The 18,766-nt window shown below is 42.6% G+C and overlaps 1 protein-coding gene across 7 annotated transcripts; it reads left to right on the top strand.

Annotated features, from left to right (window-relative positions):
• Positions 1-39: 39 nt before the first annotated feature.
• On the top strand, positions 40-18,082 carry FAM217A (family with sequence similarity 217 member A). Of its 7 annotated transcripts, XM_063632983.1 has the most exons (8): positions 6,174-6,520; positions 6,954-7,119; positions 7,922-8,015; positions 11,087-11,171; positions 11,291-11,304; positions 12,580-12,654; positions 13,034-13,101; positions 16,492-17,966. In XM_063632983.1, the coding sequence occupies exons 3-8, from the start codon at positions 7,956-7,958 to the stop codon at positions 17,708-17,710; spliced, it is 1,521 nt and encodes a 506-aa protein (XP_063489053.1). In that variant the 5' UTR covers positions 6,174-6,520; positions 6,954-7,119; positions 7,922-7,955; the 3' UTR covers positions 17,711-17,966. The 7 variants fall into 7 exon arrangements, with proteins under 7 accessions (XP_063489054.1, XP_055120351.1, XP_055120353.1 ...); XM_055264372.2 differs by lacking the exon at positions 6,954-7,119 and having other exon boundaries at positions 16,492-18,082; XM_063632984.1 differs by lacking the exons at positions 6,174-6,520; positions 6,954-7,119; positions 7,922-8,015; positions 11,291-11,304; positions 12,580-12,654 and adding exons at positions 40-382; positions 1,427-1,509; positions 1,681-1,758.
• The last annotated feature ends 684 nt before the right edge of the window (positions 18,083-18,766 follow it).

Genomic DNA, 18,766 nt, shown 5'->3' on the forward strand with positions numbered 1-18,766 from the left:
AGTCACAATGGCCCAGGTATTGGTCCGGAACCCTGCGTGTTCATCCTACATTTTCAGAGCAGAGAAAACCAGCCCATTGAAAATATCCTGCCAAGTCATTCGGGGATTTGTGGCAGAAACTCCAGTCTTGTGTCTGGACATGGACCATTTCTGGGGAAAACTGAGAGCTTTGCTAAACGGAAGAGGGGAAAGCGGGGGCGCACATATTCAGTGATATTTTCCCATCTGGTACTTTGTAGAAGCCTTGCTCCCAGTATGTACCTAATTAAGGCTCCACAGACCTACGAGGCCCCAAGAGAGTGGTTACATCAGTGCAGTCCCCAGCAGAACCGAGGAAAGAGCTTCATCGTCCACAACTGAGGAAATGCCCAGATTAACACAGGTAAGAAGCCAAACTGCTTCTTACGTTCTTATCCAAACCAATACCAAGAAAACAAAGTAAACAAATGCTCAACCGGCGCTTTCCCGGTAAGAAGCCATTCTTCATTGCAGACCAAAACGCAGAGAACAATAGAAGTATTAAATAATCTTAAATCACCACACTTGATAGCACAGTCCAGAGCAAGACAGACGCTGCCAAGAACTACTGTCAGATTTGGAACAAAAATGCAAGTAATAGAGTTTGTTACAGCTACTTTGAGATTTCAGCATGCTCTACCAGGAGCCAGGTTCCCCATAATTGCTCTACTCTTCATGAACCAGCTAGAGAACCACACTGCAGGCTGGTGAGAAGCAGAGAAGGCGTGTGAGCCTAGTGCGCTATGGCAAATCTGGGAGCGTGGGCCAGCTTTTCACCAACCTTAAAAACCTCTGGCCAAGACTATTAAAGCATCATGACTATACCATATGATACATTAGTGGCCAGAGCGGCAGATATAAAATTCCATTCATATATGCATATATATACATAGATTTTTTTTTTTTTTTTTTTTTTTTGAGACAGAGTTTTGCTCTTGTTGCCCAGGCAGGAGTGTAATGGCATGATCTCAGCTCACCGCAACCTCTGCCTCTCTGGTTCAAGCGATTCTCCTGCCTTGGCCTCCTGAGTAGCTGGGAGTACAGGCATGCGCCACCACGCCCAGCTAATTTTGTATTTTTAGTAGAGACAAGGTTTCTCCATGTTGGTCAGGCTGGTCTTGAACTCCCGACCTCAGGTGAGCCGCCCACCTAGGCCTCCCAAAGTGCTGGGTTTACAGGTGTGAGCCACCTCGCCCGGCTTTCTTTCTTTTCTCTTTTTTCCTTTTTTCCCTTCCTTCCCTTCCTTCTTTTCTTTTTTCTTTCTTTTTGAGACAGAATTTTGCTCTGTGGCCCAGGCTGCAGTGCAGCTCACTGTAGACTCAACCTCCTGGGCTCAAGCAATCCTCCCACCTCAGCCTCATAAGTGCATCACTACGCCCAGCTAATTTTTGTTATTTTTCTTTTGTAGAGACAGGGTCTCGCTATGTTGCCCTGGCTGGTCTCAAACTCCTGACCTCAAGCAATCCTCTCACCTCAGCCTCCCAGAGTGCTGTGAATACAAGTGCAAGCCACTATGTCTGGCCTATTCCTTTTCTTAACTTTCAACTTGCAAACTCAAAAAGTAAAACTTAAAAAAAAAATACTTTAAATGCAAGTACATATTTAAAATATGTTATATAACAAGAACCACTTGAATTCAATGTGATTCTCATAATTTTACAGGTGTTTTTGGTGGGGAGAAGAGGGTAGAATATTCTGGCAGCCAGAAGACATATCCCCGGCTTCTTTCTTCCAAGCCAAGTTGAGTGCATTCCTCTAAACCTTCATTTATATAAATAGTAAAGAACAAACCATGTTTTAAGCCATTCAACATGCCAAGGAAGTGATCTACCAAAACGTAATTCTTTACACTTCATGTAAATTGACTCATATGTTCTTAGTCATTGCTCTCTATAGCAGCTGATGGAATGTTTATAGTTATCTGATGCATGCTGACCTTGGTTGAAATCTGAAGTAGGTCACAATTATTAAATTTTGTTTTTAAATAAACTATGAGATGGATATATATTTTTACATATTTTATATATATATATTTTACAATGAATAACACTTCTAGGAATCAATCTTATTCATTTTTTTTAATTATAGTGTGATTAAAGAACACTGTTTAGGATGGGAGAGACCCGTCTTGAATGACGCCTAGCAAATATTCTGCTGCTAACCAGCTGTGTGATCTTGATCTGAGCCAATCAGGTCTCAGCCCATGGTGCTAATATTCTTGGATGGAACAAATGCTTTCATTTTGTATTTTGTTTTGTATTCCTCTTATTTCCAATTCTATTATTCAGTGGCTAATACATTTACCTTTTCAAAACTGGGCTTCTAACATATTATTATTTTCTCCCAAGTTTTTTCTTGTTGTGATGAGAGCTGCTATGCCGGGCCAGCAGCCCACGTAGGTGCTAGCAGTGCATTATTAACTAAATTGATCCCACAGCGCAGCAGCTGCATGAATCTGGGTTGTTTTTCTAGTTAGGCTGATCTTTCATTCACGACTTTTAGGTAAACACAATTCCTTTTTCTGTTCCTAAGAGGGTTTCTGTGTCTCCTGAATACCTTCTTCTTCCCCCTCGCCATGGTGGGTGTGACAAGATCAGCTTGCTTCCAGAAGGCAAGGTGTTCAGTAATGTTCAAAGAGAGAAGATTATCTCCAAGTTTCTTAAGGAAAGCATTCTAAAGAAAGTGTTCCGTTCACAACAGATGAGGTGGGAGGGGTCTGACGACCAGAAAGGGACTTCTAGTTACACCTTTCCTGGCACCAGAAAGTAAATTCTGACACTGAAACTTTAACCAAAATTTAAAGTGAATTTGTGATATAAGGCTAGGAAAACAGAGTTACAGAGTATAGGTGTCTGAAAAATAGAAAGGCTTATGAAGCAATTCAAATTGCAGAAATCAAGTCAAATCAAAATAAAGGAGAAAATATATGATTGAGAATTTATTCAGACGCACTAGCCGCAACATATGCAGATGTGAAATCCAGTGACTGATGTGTTTATTTTGCTTCTTTTTGGAACTATGTTAATATACATCACTATCACACGTTCCAGGAATAAATAGTTTTTAAACAATATTTCTTATCTATTTGCAACAAAACAATGGCCTCCCAAACAGGACATTGCTATGGGAGCAGAGTGTTAAAGGTTAATTTTTAAAACTTCAAATTAGAAATATTTGCATATATATTTCTTAAAAAGGAATTATACAAACACAAGAAAGTATATTTAAGATGAATGCTCACAGAATTCTAAATCAGGATAAATTAGCCACTACTGAGAGACAAAGCAGTTCTCAAAAAGGAAAAACAAAAATAAGACCAGATCACTAAACCATATGCTAAATACAAATTGCCCATAATTGAAATGAAATGTTTCCCACTGACTTACCATCTTATTTGAGAACAAAAATGCATATTATTAATTAGAAAATAATGTCCTAACTTTCAGAAAATGTTACATAATTATATTGAAAAGATTCTGCTGTAGGCTGGGCACAGTGGCTCACAGCTGTAATCCTAGCACTTTGAGAGGCAGACACGGGTGGACCACCTGAGGTCAGGAGTTTGAGACCAGCCTGACCAATATGGTGAAACCCCGTCTCTACTATAAATACAAAAAAATTAGCTAGGCATGGTTGCATGCGCCTGTAGTCCCAGCAACTTGGGAGGCTGAGACAGGAGAAGTACCTGAACCCGGGAGGCGGAGGTTGCAGTGAGCTGAGATTGCACCATTGCACTCCACCCTGGGCAACAGAGTGGGACTCTGTCTCAAAAAAAAAAAAAAAAAGAAAGAAAAGAAAAGAAAAAAAAGAAAAGAAAGAAAGGAAAGAAAAAGATTCTGCTGTACGTGACCAGCCATGACCTTGGCAATTCTAAAGGGAAAAACAAAGGAAGATGAGGACAAATGCATGGGTAATATAAAAAGGTGAAAGATACTGAAGGAGGTAGACTGAAATAGAAGCCTTTTCCCTCCAGAATAATTAGAAACTAAGTAATGTTGCTACTGACGTATCTTTGCATAATTCAGGACAATGAAAAGGAATGTTATCTCAAGGTGCTTTCCAAAGTAGTTACGTGGTAGTCAGTGTCATCGCCTTTGTTATAGGAGGAGAAACTGAGGTGGGCAGCGAGCTGTGCTTACTGGACCTACTAAGTGACTGGCTCAAGGCTTGCCTTTGTTTCCTTAGCCTGCCTCCCTTGTAATTAACGTTAAGAGCTTGCTAAATGCCTGAAATAGCATCTGCCTCATCCTACAGTGTTTATGAAACAATGGTTTCACTCAGGATCAGCTAAAGAAGTGCAGATTTAAAGTAAGGCAAGCTGAGGCTACCACTAAAATCTGAATCCTGGGCATGGCCATGAGATGGCTGGAGGTGTAGGGGCCAAGGGCTTGGCCCTCTGAAGATTTGCTGAAAAATCAAAATTAGCCAGGCACGGTGGCATGCGCCTGTAGTCCCAGCAACTTGGGAGGCTGAGACAGGAGAAGTACTCAAGTACAAAAGGCAGAGTAATTGGGAGATCGAGACCATCCTGGCTAACACGGTGACACCCCATCTCAACTAAAAAATACAAAAAATTAGCTGGGCGTGGTGGCAGGCGCCTGTAGTCCCAGCTACTCAGGAGGCTGAGGCAGGAGAATGGCGTGAACCCGGGAGGCGGAGCTTGCAGTGAGCCGAGATTGCGCCACTGCACTCAAGCCTGGGCAGCAGAGCGAGACTCCGTCTCAAAAAAAAAAAAGAATTTGGGTTTCCTTCTTCAGGCATTAGGAGGCAGTTGAGCAGGTCTGTATTTTAGAGCAGCAGTATGGAAAACAGCCGAAGGAGGAGAGGGCCTAGAAAGGAAACCTCCACGGAGCCTGCAAGGAATGCGGCCTGCACAAATCTTGTTCATTCACTTACATCGATTGTGCTTCTACGACTGTGCTTCTGCTATGTGCCCAGCACAGTTTTAAAGGGTTGGGGATACAGAAATGAACTAGACAGGCAAGGCCCCGGCCCACATGGAGTTTGATATTCTACTGAGGAGAGACAGACGATACAAAAACAAACAAGTGAACAGCAAGATTATGAGGAGTACAAAGAAGTAAATAAAAACGGGGTGTCATGAAATAGAGTAAGGTAGGTGGTAGGTGGGAAGAGCTTCTTTAAAGGGAAGGTCTTTCTGAGGAGAAAATGGAAATGCAGAGGAAAGAGTGAGGAGTCAGGGATCAAAGAACCTGAGAAACCCTCGACATTGTGTTTAACATGTGGTATATAAGTGCATTTTTATGGGGAGATTCTCAAAGAGGCATGGCCGTGATCTCATCCCCCCAATGATGTTTAGTATTCATTTGCTGTACTTACATATATAATTAATTTTGTTTTAAATTTTTCTCTATATCAAAAGGTGGGGGAGATAGCCATGTACATATATCAACTAGATATAGAGATATTCTTTCCCCACCCCTCCACTTATTTCATGGAGCTGTAATAAGAGATATGCATTTAGGGGTACAAAATTGGGCTCTGTGATTTAAATGTATCCTCTACATGAAAAAAGAAAAAAAATCATCTTTTGTTTTTCCTACTGAAAGGCCGACGAGGGACCTGAAACTGACCTGATGGGCTTGGTGTCAACAAGGATGCCTCTTCTTCTATGTTATAGACATAACTTTACATGTATCAATGCGTATATATTTTAGCTTAGTCTGGACTACGTACCGGGCGGTGCTCCTGGCTTGATGTGAGCAGGCGGTGGGAGTGGAGGCGGGTGGGCCAGGCCCCGGGGCCCAGAGGCCTGCTGGCCATCTCGCGGAGAGCTCAGCCTGGAGAGGCCCGGGGAAGGCCCGGGGAGGGTCAAGGAAGCCCGAGGAGGCCCAGGAAGGCCCAAGAAGGTCGAGGACGCCTGGGGGAAAGTCCGAGAAGGCCCGGGAGCTCAGGCTTTCCCGCGAGGCCCCGGGGCGGCCCCTCCAGGCCAGGATGGCCGAGTGGGCTGCGCAGCCCCGGAGCGGGGGGACCGGGCGGGGCGCAGGGACAGGGCCTGAGGCTTGTTGTCCTCCCCTGGCGGCGTCGTGCGTCCCGCGGGCCCGGCGGCCGGGTGACCCCCGAGAGGCTCCGCGCCTGGGCGGCCGCCGGCGACCCCGCGGCCCGCGAATACCGGTGGACCTTGTAGAACGCGGGGCCTCCCCCGGGCGCCCCCCCTCTCTGGTAGTTGACGGGAGACCCGGCCGGTGGGGAAGCCCGCGGAGCCGCAGTCCCGGCCCCGGCAGGTCTCTCTGGGCCCCGCCTGGGCCCTGGGCCCGACTCCCACTCCTGCGCCGGCCCCCGGGCTTCGCAGGCCCCGCACTGCGGACCCTGCTGCGCTCGAGGCCGCCAGCAGCCGGCCGCCCTCTTTGTCCCCCAGCTGCGGGTAGCAGAGGCAGAGGGGCCGCCCTCCAAGCCGTCAGCCACGCACGCGGAGGCGCTCGGGCCTCTGGGCGGCGCGCTGGGAGAGGACGCCGGGGAGGACACGTGGGCCTTCGGCGCGGTGGAGTAACAGCCCCAACCCCGGGGGATCCCGCAGCCCCCTCCTGCTACCCCTGGAACTGGGCCCCCCACCCAGTCCTGCCGCAGCTCAGGAGGAAAAGGGGATTCCTCTTCACGGGGGCCTTGCAGATCTCTTGAGACACGCGCCTTCACGCACTCTGGCCCCTAAAGCCCCTGTCCCCAAACTCGCAGTCCCCAAGGCGTCCTTTGTCCCCAGGGCCGTCCTTCAGGTGCGGTGGCCTTTTCCGGGAGCTGGATGCCCTCCTCCTTGACACACACCCGGTGGCCCCAGGCAGCGCCACCTGCTCAGCAACCGCCTTCCTCCTGCATTCAGACCCAGTGTCTGGCATGCACACACCCAGTGGACCAATACCGGTGCTGGCTGAAAACCTACCTAAACTAAATCTCCTATTTCTTCATACACTTTTCTGTAGGAGACAATCAATTGTAAACGATTAGCAGATAGACCGATTACTGCGGTGGCTTTAATTTGTGATTCTTGGCCGGGCACAGTGGATCACGCCTGTAATCCCAGCACTTTGGGAGGCTGAGGCAGGTGGATCACGAGGTCAGGAGTTCAAGACCAGCCTGGCCAACATGGTGAAACCCCATATCTACTAAAAATATAAAAATTAGCTGAGCGTAGTGGTGCTCACCTGTAATCCCAGCTGCTCGGGGGGCTTAGGCAGGAGAATCGCTTGAACCCGGGAGGCGGAGGTTGCAGTGAGCCGAGATTGCGCCACTGCACTCCAGTCTGGGCAACAGAGCCAGACTCTGTCTCAAGAAAAAAAAAAATGTGATTCTTTCCAGATAGGCATACCTTAATCCAGTGACTGTTCTGCTTGTTACCTTAGAGTTCTCTAATTCTTTTACCTTAAACGGCAGTGGGTTAAAACCTTTTAGGTACCTTGATTGATTGGTGTGGAAAATATTGTTTGGTCCTGGGGGCATTTTCTTGTCTCCGAAATATGCACGGGGTGCTTGCCTGGCCTAGTTGTAAGGGTTCAACCCTGCTTTCAAATGGAGCAATTGTTTTGAATGATTAAAAGGAGACTTTGTGCCCCTGTTTTCTAAGTTATGGATAATTCACCATAGTTTGTTCCAAAGTGTATTTCATCTTCTTAGCTGATATTTGCTTTCTCACCTCTGATCTCAATTTCCTAATCTTCTGTTCTGAGATCTGCCAGTTTGCTGTTGTCTGTGCTCCTTTTGAGTCAGGCTTGCCCCTTGTTTCTGGTTGGTTTCGTATTGTCACCCCCCACCCTGCTCTCCTAGCCCCTCTCTTCTGCTTTCTAAGCATTCTCTTACCTCCTTTAGGTGGGAAATCAAAACTCCCACTTTCTTTCTTTTTTATAAATGTTGACCCTTACCCATAAATGTGCCTGTCCCACAATCTGTATAGGATTTTAAGGAAACAGAGCAACAGCTACAACAAAATGGGGAGAAGAAATGAGAACTGTGGTAACAGCCGACGTGTGTCAAACATCTCTCAAGAGGTATGGCAGGTGCTGTTGAACTTGAGTGTTTAGGCAGCGGCTCCTGTTGCTAAGACATAACTCCCATGGAGTTTTCATGCAGTGATGCCCTTGCTGCTTTTGCATCGTGGGCAGTTTATCCTGTGTTTTCCTTTTGGCACATTTGGAACAGCAAATGGAAATTTTCTATTTCTTCTAACAAAGGGAAAATTAGGCCGGGCGCGGTGGCTCACGCTTGTAATCCCAGCACTTTGGGAGGCCGAGGCGGGCGGATCACGAGGTCAGGAGATCGAGACCACGGTGAAACCCCGTCTCTACTAAAAAAAAAAGACAAAAAATTAGCCGGGCGTGGTGGCGGGCGCCTGTAGTCCCAGCTACTCGGAGAGGCTGAGGCAGGAGAATGGCGTGAACCCGGGAGGCGGAGCTTGCAGTGAGCCGAGATTGCGCCACTGCACTCCAGCCTGGGCGACAGAGTGAGACTCCGTCTCAAAAAAAAAAAAAAAAACAACAACAAAGGTAAAATTAGCCAGCTCTTCTCCAAATGTCAAACATTTCTAATTGCAATTTGGCTTTGTTAAAGGTGCTACCTTGTTATCAACAAGGCAGTGCTCACTTCTTTTGTTTTCACACACACACCCTTTGTGAAAAATATTGGTAAGGCAGGTGGGATATCACAAAGCATAATCAAGTCCCAACTCCTAAGAAATTTGCAAACTGTCAGACTTCATGTTTAGTTAATGAGACTTCTTTACCAGTTGATCAGTTTGGTTATGTTAAATTTTTTTGTTGTTTTTGGTTTTTTGTTTGTTTGTTTGTTTTGGAGACGAGACTTAGTCTTCCTCTGTCTCCCAGGCTGGAGTGCTGTGGCACGATCTCGGCTCACTGCAACCTCCACCTCCCAGGTTCAAGCCATTCTCCTGCCTCAGCTTCCTGAGTAGCTGGGACTACACACATGTGCCACCATGCCTGGCTAATTTTTGTATTTTTAGTAGAGACATGTTGGCCAGGCTGGTCTCCAACTCCTGACCTCAAGTGATCCACCTGCCTTGGCTCCCCAAAGTGCTGAGATTACAGGTGTGAGCTACCATGCCTGGCCTGGTTACATTAACTTTATTTTATAATTGCAACAACACAGTTTTATCAACTGAGGGTATTTGTCTCACATGTGCAACTTCTGCCTCTCGGGTTCAAGCGATTCTCTTGCCTCAGCCTCCCCAGTAGCTGGGATTACAGGCGCCCACTACCACGCCCAGCTAATTTTTGTATTTTTAAAAAGTAGAAGTGGGGTTTCGATATGTTGGCCAGGCTGGTCTAGAACTCCTGACTTGAGGTGATCTGCCCGCCTTGGTCTCCCAAAATGCTGGGATTACTGCCACTTGAGCCACCACGCCCGGCCCTCACCCTCATTCTTTAACATCAGGATTTGTAGTATTTTTTTGCAACTATTATTTTTAAAAAGCTCCCCAGGTGGCTCTCATGTAGAGATTAGCCCTTGTACATATCATGCCAGAGAGCAGAGAATTAATTTTATTATATTTTTCATAAATCTATTGAGAAAGATAATCTGCAGCCTCCCTTCCAATGTTCAACTACCCTTCCTATCAGGAGATATCTCTTTGTGGATAAATTAAATCCTCATGCTGTATTGAAGCTTATTTCTCTCTGTTCCTCCTTAGTGAAGAGATTGTATCTGATAATACTTAACATTTCATTTGCTTAGAGTTTAATTTACAATGCTTCTTTGAGACAGAAAACAACTGGGTTCATTCCTAAAAAGTTACTTTCTTATAAACGAATCATCTCTTCACTTTCTGTTTTCCAGAATAAATTGTTAAAATCTTCTACACACCTCCCACATTTTCCCCCAGAGCACTCTGCACAATGTCTGGAACATAAATACTCAGTTGTTGTTAGTACATTTCCCTTTTTATTTTTGGCTTTTTTTTTTTTTTTTTTTTTTTTGAGACAGAGTCTCACTCTGTCGCCCAGGCTGGAGTGCAATGGCGCAATCTCGGCTCACTGCAAGCTCGGCCTCCCGGGTTCTCGCCATTCTCCTGCCTCAGCCTCTCCGAGTAGCTGGGACTACAGGCGCCCGCCACCACGCCTGGCTAATTTTTTTTTTGTATTTTTAGTAGAGATGGGGTTTCACCGTGGTCTCGATCTCCTGACCTCGTGATCCGCCCGCCTCGGTCTCCCAAAGTGCTGGGATTACAAGCGTGAGCCACCGCGCCCGGCCTTTATTTTTGGCTTTCTTTTGAATATTTCCTAAGTGTTTCTCCACATCTGGAAGCCAGAATGAGTAGTGGGGCTGGTTAGTGTTGAATATAATATGAGGGTTAGAGACTTCCTGTGGTTGATGGAAAGATTTTTACAGGCTTTTTTTTAAATTTTGTGTATTTATTTATGTATTTATTTTGAGACAGAGTCTCACTCTGTGGCCCAGGCTGGAGTGCAGTGGCGTGATTGCAGCTCAGTGCAACCTCCACCTCCTGGGTTCAAGCGATTCACCTGCCTCAGCCTCCCAAGTAGCTGGGATTACAGGTGTGTGCCACCACACCCAGCTGATTTTTGTATTTTTATTGGAGACAGGGTTTCACCATGTTGGCCAGGCTAGTCTCAAACTCCAGACCTCAGGTGATCCTGACCTGCCCTGGCCTCCCAAAGTGCTGGGATTACAGGCATAAGCCACCACACCCAGCCTTTTATAGACTTTTAGATCTGATACTCAGCTATAGAAAGTTTGATTAATGCACCATTGTGTTCCAGAGGCACACTGAACAGGACATTTTATTAAATTTTAAAAATCAATTTTGAAAACCTGTGTTATTATATTTAACAAAATGTGAATGAAACCACAAATTATTGTAAAAGCCTTTCTAATTCCTCAACAATAGGTGTTATCAAGCTGATAAGGGCTTGGTTACAATAAAATTGCTTTTTCCTCAAAGATGCTGATGAGTTCTTTATAATGAGGGGTGAGACTCATGAAGCTTTGTGCCTTTTGTCATACTTTACCCAAAGAACATGTGGAATTATTGAGCTTTTTATGTTTTCTTAATGTTAAGTTTATCCTAAAACAAATATTGTTTTAGAACTTATCTCACTGGAATTTGGATTCAGAAGTACCTGTTCCTGAAAATAGAAACCTCCCAGCTGGAAGGGATGGAGCAGCAGGTGGTAAGAAATCCTAGATGTGTATACTTATACTGAAAGAATCACTCGTATTAAAAGGGGTCTGTTTTGAATGTAATCAGTTTTATGTAACTATTAATTGTCATTTTGTATACACATTTCAGGCAAAATCAACAAGGTAAGGATAAATGTTTGGTTTTAAAGTATTCATAAAACATACTATTTTAAAATTATAAGTATGTTCTTTTTTTTTTTTTTTTTTTGCTGGTAATGTACTACAAGAAGTAGAATTTATTCCAAGAATACAAAGATTTTTGTACATCAGAAAATTAACAACTTTTCTAATTAGAAAAAAATTTTAAACCACATTATTATATGTTGAAAAAGTATTTTATAAAATGGTACAACAATTAAAAACATCATTAAGGCCAGGTGTGGTGGCTCATGCCTGTAATCCCGGCACTTTGGGAGGCCGAGGTGGGCGGATCACAAGGTCAGCAGTTTGAGACCAGCCTGGCCAATATGGTGAAACCCTGTCTCTACAAAAAAAAAATTTTTATGGCTGATAAGTATGTTCTTTAAAAAAAATTTTCTTCCTGAAAGTTCAACTTTAAATTTCATTTCTATAGAGTTCTTTACACAAATCAAAGTCAAATATTTTACAGAGTTTCAAATTGGTTATTAAATGAATATTTTGTCATATTAAGTATTTTTCAGTATAACAATTCTATAAATGAAAATTGAGTATAGTATTTTTTAGTCATTGTCAAACGGGAAGTAGTCCTGTCCTTTAAAATGTCTTGAAGCAGGCTAGGTGCAGTGGCTCACGCCTGTAATCGCAGCACTTTAGGAGGCTGAGGCAAGTGGATCACTTGAGGTCAGGAGTTTGAGACCAGCCTGGGCAATATGGTGAAACCCCATCTCTACCAAAAATACAAAAAAATTAGCCAGCCATAGTGGCACATGCCTGTAGTCCCAGCTACTCGAGAGGCTGAGCTCAGCAGGAGAATTGCCTGAGCCCAGGAAACGGAGGTTTCAGTGAGCCGAGATCGTGCCTCTGTACTCCAGCCTTGGCGACAGAACGTGACCCTGTCTCAACAACAACAAAACGTCTTGAAGCACTTGAAATGACTGATATCTTGTTCTGAAGTAGTGGAAAATTAATCTTTTTGTTTATCCTTTTTGATCAAAACATAAAACATTTAACTGCAAAATAAAGACAAGCTTAATGATATTCAAGTCTTACTAGTTGACAGTTTAGCTGGTATTTATAATAAATAGGTTATACTAATTTCTGCTGAAATCAGTAAAAACAAATGATTTCTTTGTATATAAACAAAGTGTCATTCAATTTTACCATATATTCCTTGATCAGAACAAGAACTATACATTGTTAGAACAAGAATAGGGAACAGAGATATATTATGTTTAAAAGTCTTCTGCTGCCTTATAGAACTATTTGGAAATTCCAGTGGAGCAACTGATGCTAGAACCTAATTTGTCGGTGCATAGTCACAAAAGTACACAGGTGGGATTTTATTCATCATACCCTTAAAATAATATATTTTTAAAATATACACTTTGGGAGGCCGAGGCGGGCGGATCACGAGGTCAGAAGATCGAGACCATCCTGGCTAACACGGTGAAACCCCATCTCTACTAAAAATACAAAAAATTAGCCAGGTGCAGTGGCGGGAGCCTGTAGTCCCAGCTACTCGGGAGGCTGAGGCAGGAGAATGGTGTGAACCCGGGAGGCAGAGCTTGCAGTGAGCCAAGATAGTGCCACTGCACTCCAGCCTGGGCAAAAGAGCGAGACTCCTTCTCAAAAAAAAAAAAAAAAAAAAAGTATATATATATATATATATATGCAGCCACTAAACTATTACCCATTATTTTTCTGTCATCAGAATAGTAAACAAGGGATTTTTAAATTATGGAATTGTCCTCTTAATGAAGGAAGTACCATAGAGAAGAGGTAAGCAAATAGTTATGTTGTAACACCCTAAATTACTGAAATAAATTTAAATACACATGAGATAACTATCTGAAATACAAGGACCATGAACAACCAGAAGAAAATAGTATTCTGTGGGAATAGTGGGCAATTATAGAAATCCACCCTAAAACAGGAATTGCCTGCAGATACCACGAGACAATTAGAATAGGGAGGAGCCAAGAGTTGACTACGTTCTGACATGAAGGTTTTAGATGGATGAAGTATGGACTTCCCGTTGAAAGCAAAAGGAACTGTAATAGGAAAGTAGTATTGCATTCCAGGGACTATGTTAATTCCTTATACGTAGTAATTCATTTAACTCACAACCAACCATATAAGGAAGGTAGTTATCATCATCCCTGTTTTACAGATGAGGACACTGAGGCATGGTGAGAAGTTAAGTAACTTGCTCAAAGTCACACAATATTAATGAAAGGTAGAGCCAGGATATGAAAGTAGCCTGGTTCAGGCTCATAGACATTATAGTATATCGCCTCTCAGACCTTACCTGAGGTTTTTTTTGTTTTGTTTTTGTTTTTGTTTTGAGACAGAGTTTTGCTCTTGTTGCCCAGGCCGGAGTGCAAAGATGTGATCTTGGCTCACCGCAACCTCTGCCTCCTGAGTTCAAGCAATTCTCCTGCCTCAGCCTCCCGAGTCACTGGGATTACAGGCATGGGCCACCACGCCCAGCTAATTTTGTATTTTTAGTAGAGACGGGGTTTCTCCATGTTGGTCAGGCTAGTCTCAAACTCCCGACCTCAGGTGATCCACCCACCTTGGCCTCCCAAAGTTCTGGGATTACAGGTGTGAGCCACCACGCCAGGCCACTTTTTTTTTTTTTTTTTTAATATTTTTTAAGTTCTGGGATACAAGTGCAGAACTTGCAGGTTTGTTACATAGGTATACACGTGCCATTGTGGTTTGATGCACCCAACCTTACCTGAGTTTTAATTCTTTTTTGTGTGTGTGTGACAAAGTTTCACTCTTGTTGCCCAGGCTGGAGTGCAATGGCATGATCTGAGCTCATGCAACCTCTGCCTCCCAGGTTCAAGCAATTCTTTGCCTCAGCTGCCCGAGTAGCTAGAATTACAGGCGCCCACCACCACGCCTAGCTAATTTTTGTATTTTTAGTAGAGACGGGGTTTACCATCTTGGCCAGGCTGGGCTTGAACTCCTGACCTCGTGATTCACCCACCTCAGCCTCCCAAAGTGCTGGGATTACAGGCGTGAGCCACCGCTCCCGGCCCCTGAATTTTAATTCTTATTTTTTGATTCTTAAACTTTATCGTGCATTAGGACTAGCTAGAAGGCTTCTTAGAAACACAGGTTACTAGTATTTGGAAATGAACGCTTTTTGAGGTCTGCTTTGTGGAACTTTTACATAGTATCTTAGCTCATGGATCCTAAGTTTCCTGGCTCTTTTGTGTAGTTTAGCAGGATAGTGGTTCACTTGATATCAGCCATCTCCTAGTCAGAGAATTTTACCTCTGTGAGGCCTGGGATAAAGTTCACTTTATGTTAAAATTCAAGGGGGAAATAAAGTTCTATGGCAGTTGTGGCGACTGATGACCTAAAGGAATATTGGTGCTGATGGGGATAAGAAAGGCTATTTTTATGAGAAAAAAACCTCAGCTGAGAAAAAGTATTTCAAGATAAGTGGTCAAATGAAGTGAAGTGAATTTTATCACAGTAGCAGAGGAGCGAACAAATGGAGGCGGTAGAATGCAGGGCTTAGGACTAGGGGCATGGGAATCCACCACATGGAGTTCCAGCTCTCCCACTTCCTAGATGTGTGCCCTTAGCCACTCTACACCCCCGTTCCCTCATCTGCAAAGGTGGGAAATAAAAGTGCCTATCTCATGAGGTTGTGAGGACTAAACAGAAGAATGTGTTTGACAGGCATTTGCTGTTAATGTTGGGTAGGTTTAATAATCTTGCAGAGATGGAAGTTTGGTATCAATGAAAGATTTTTCTCCTCAATATACCATCAACAAGTAAAAAGAATAAAAGTAATGATAACTTAGTGTTTAACATTTTGCAAAGCATATTCATATAAATTCTCTTGCTTCTCAGACTACCTCCAAGGTAGGAATTATCATTTCCATTTTGCTCACTCACTGGTAGCAAAGGGGTTCAAACCTAGGCCCTCCCTTTCCAGATTTCACACTCTTCATACTACATGTACGTGTCTATTAACAGTTGTAGATTTAAAGTGATTTTCCTGTGGTTTTTCAAAGGCAAAGCAGTATACCTAGTATTTAGCTAAATTAGTATTTTTTTCTTTTTCTTTTTTTTTGCAACAGGGTCTCATTCTGTCACCCAGGCTGGGGTGTAGTGGTGCAGTCATGGCTTACTGCAGCCTCAACCTCTGAGGCTGAAGCAATCTTCCCAACTCAGCCTCTGGAGGAGCAGGGACTACAGGCGCATGCCTCCACGCCCAGCTAATTTTTTGTAGAGATGAATTTTGCCATGTTGCTCAGGCTGGTCTCAGAATCCCAGGCACAAGCAACCCACCTGCCTTGGCCTCCCAAAGTGTTGGGATTACAGGTGTGAGCCACTGTGCCTGGCCTCAAAAGTATTTTTCAAAACTTTTCCAGATTACTTTGTTATCTTTAATGTCAACTGGCTTAAAAAGACACAAGAGGATATCAAGACTATATGTCAACTAATGCATCAAATCTTTCAATCTCAGTATTTCTAGTTATCTTTAAAAAACAAAAACGAACTAGAAACTCAGTATTCTATGGCTTTTTTGTAGTTTTCATTTTAACATGATACCTAGAATTACTCCTAAAATAGAAGAGCATCATTGTATGAAAATTACTAGGGACTATATCTGGGATAATTTTTGATATTGTTTGCTTCCTTTTTTGTTACAGTAATTTTTAAAAACCACAGTGGCTAACATAGAAGGCTTTTTAAAGTAACCTAATTACATTCTTTGAGTTTCCTTTTATCTAATTCTGGATCAATAAACATTTCACTTTAATTTCAGTTTGAGTTAGATATCCTCATTTTCAAACATAATAATTGCATGTACACTATAGGCAAACATATAGTTAGCCACTTTTAACCTATTGTCTATTCACAGCCACAGTTAGCCATTTTAGGTATCATAATCTAGTCACCTGTGCTTGCACAAAGGGATGCCCAGTTAATATTGTAATCTATATTTTAAAAAATTTATGCAGTTGTATATTAGAGCATTTTTGGAAACTAACATATTTCTGTTACAGGTAGCTAGATACACATATGCCATTGGAAACTAAACATTAACCAATCTTTGATAAAGGGTACTTAACCGTATCATTTTAATAGCATTTTAATTCTAGTCAATAAACCATTCATTCATTAAATTATTTTTTAAAGGGAATTCAAAACATCTTCAGTGGAAACTGGCTTTAATGTAATCAATAATCCTATAAGGGTCTTCACTCTGAACCACCCATTAACAATTGCTTCAGTTGATAAGCAAGTTGGTCCTTACCCTGGACTGCCAATGCCATTAGGTCTCTGCTGGCCCTATGCTGATGGAGACTTCTTTAAGAACAGAAATGAGATTCATATTAGTTCCTGTTCAACTATAGAAAACAACAATGGTGAAACATTACGTGCTCCAAATTGGAATTTGAAACATGGAAACAGCAGTGTGGAAGAAAATTTAACAGATGAAAGTGATTTATCAGAAAATGAGGAAGCAAATGATACTTTACTCAGCCATTTTAAAAAGGTGGACCTGAACTTGAAGCCAGAAACAATAAAAAATGTTGAGGAACCTTTCACCGAGGAGCCAAATGAAGTATTTCCATATCCTGATTTTCTCCCTCCTCCTTTCAGTACTCTAGACTTGCACAGTTTAGCCCTCTCCAAATCTGACAATTGGAAAGCGACAGTGGAACCTGCAGAAACCTCTGTTGAACACTTGATAACTCGTTTACTGGAACTAGAACGATTACAACACACGACTATTCAAAAAGAGAGGCCAAGACTACAAACGACTTTCTGTACTCCAGCAGGTACTGAACGACCCTCTTCCTCCAAAGCTACACCAAAAGTGAGACAGCCGAAACTTTGTGACTCTTTGAGTCTTCAGATACCTGGTGTAGATAAAAGTCAAGAAAAAAGTAAAAACAACTCTGGTTCTTGTAAGCTTGAGCAAAATGCTTTAAAACGGAATTGGAGCAATGCTGACAAATATAAATGGAATTCTAGACCACCGTCTCTAAAAAGTTCTTCCACCACAAAACAATTGATTGAAACTTATGATAAGAATCCCAAAAGTTCTATTTTAAATCCATGCCAAGAACTCTCATCCAAGCCTACTATTGGCCAAACAACTCAATCACTGGTTAAAATGGTCTCCACAAGATGTCTGCCATCGAGGTCTCCAGTGCCGGTTTCACTTATACTTCTGTCTTTTCCCGAAAATCAGAAGGAAGAAATCAAGGCACCGAAGAGAAACTTTGGGAACAAAAAGAAACTTTACCGACAAAATATAGTGTTGAATAGACCATTCTCTATTCAGAAGCTAAACTGTTTGTCGCCTTCCCTTATTGCTAAGTGCTGCTCACCCATTGAACAAAAATAACTCTTTTCTTTCATACATCTCAGTGTGAACAGATCTATTCTAAGAAGCCCAACTAAGATGTGGTTAGTTATTCCAAGACACAGGTACTCTTAACAGTCCCCAAAATCACCAAACAGTTGCTTGATGTGATATGGAGTGGAACTTGTGAAAAGCACTGTCTATATATAAACCCACAGGCTTCTATACTGACATATTTCACAATCTTTTACATGTTGTGTTTCAAATAAATGGTTCACTTAGCAGACCATTCTATTCAAAAGGCTATTCTTTTTTCAGTGATTGTTTTCCAGTATAATTCCGTCAATAAATGGTATAATTGACTTATTGCAGCTGTAGTTCTTGTTATATATTCATAAGAGTTGATTTTTTAAAGTCTTTCCCACTCTGGTATCATTTTTTTTTTTCCTGTGCCCTCATCTCCACAGATCTATCATTTTGACCTATCCTTTGGGCATTTACTTGGCCCTTAAAAGCTAAAGAAGTTGTTGTTCTGTTAAATTAATGTACAAGATCCTCTAGATCCTCCTAGCTCCTCCCAAATCTTTAGAAATTTTCTATGTCCTAGGCCTTTCTTTGTCATATACATGAAAGATAGTTCTCTTTGGGGCCCAACTACAGGTTTAGGCATGAAATAACCCTCTTCCACTCAGATCCAGTATTTTCTAAATGTTGAAGGAAAAATTGCGTGAGATCACTGTCCACAGAGCAGCCAAAATGTCATGTTACTAGAGTTTTTTCCAAGGCTCTGCACTGCTGGAAGTCTTAAGGCTGGTTAGTTGAAATTCATTCAGCCAACACATAACTCAACTAGTGAAAAAGGAAAACTACATGACTGACAAACTTTACTGCTCCTAAGAATCAAGGAAACAAATAGAGTCCTAGCTTCTATTGCAGGCCCTCTGAAACACAATCTTTGGAAGTGGGCCCCATGGACACACATTATAAACAAATATTCCAGGTGATTTTAATGCAGGTGGTTCTTGGATCACACTTTGACAGAAGTAAGGGAAAGGACTGATGTAACATACATAAATCAGAGGTTCAGATATTTTGGAA

The sequence above is a fragment of the Symphalangus syndactylus genome, chromosome 23 (assembly GCF_028878055.3).
Source record: "Symphalangus syndactylus isolate Jambi chromosome 23, NHGRI_mSymSyn1-v2.1_pri, whole genome shotgun sequence".
Lineage (NCBI taxonomy): Eukaryota > Metazoa > Chordata > Mammalia > Primates > Hylobatidae > Symphalangus > Symphalangus syndactylus.

Excerpts from the sequence above, each read along its gene's own strand:
- FAM217A (XM_055264372.2), top strand. The coding sequence starts at position 7,956 with ATGGGGAGAAGAAATGAGAACTGTGGTAACAGCCGACGTGTGTCAAAC. Across the intron at positions 8,016-11,086 it reads TGTCAAACATCTCTCAAGAG|AACTTATCTCACTGGAATTT; the intron begins GTATGGCAGGTG and ends ATATTGTTTTAG. Across the intron at positions 13,102-16,491 it reads GGAAGTACCATAGAGAAGAG|GGAATTCAAAACATCTTCAG; the intron begins GTAAGCAAATAG and ends TATTTTTTAAAG.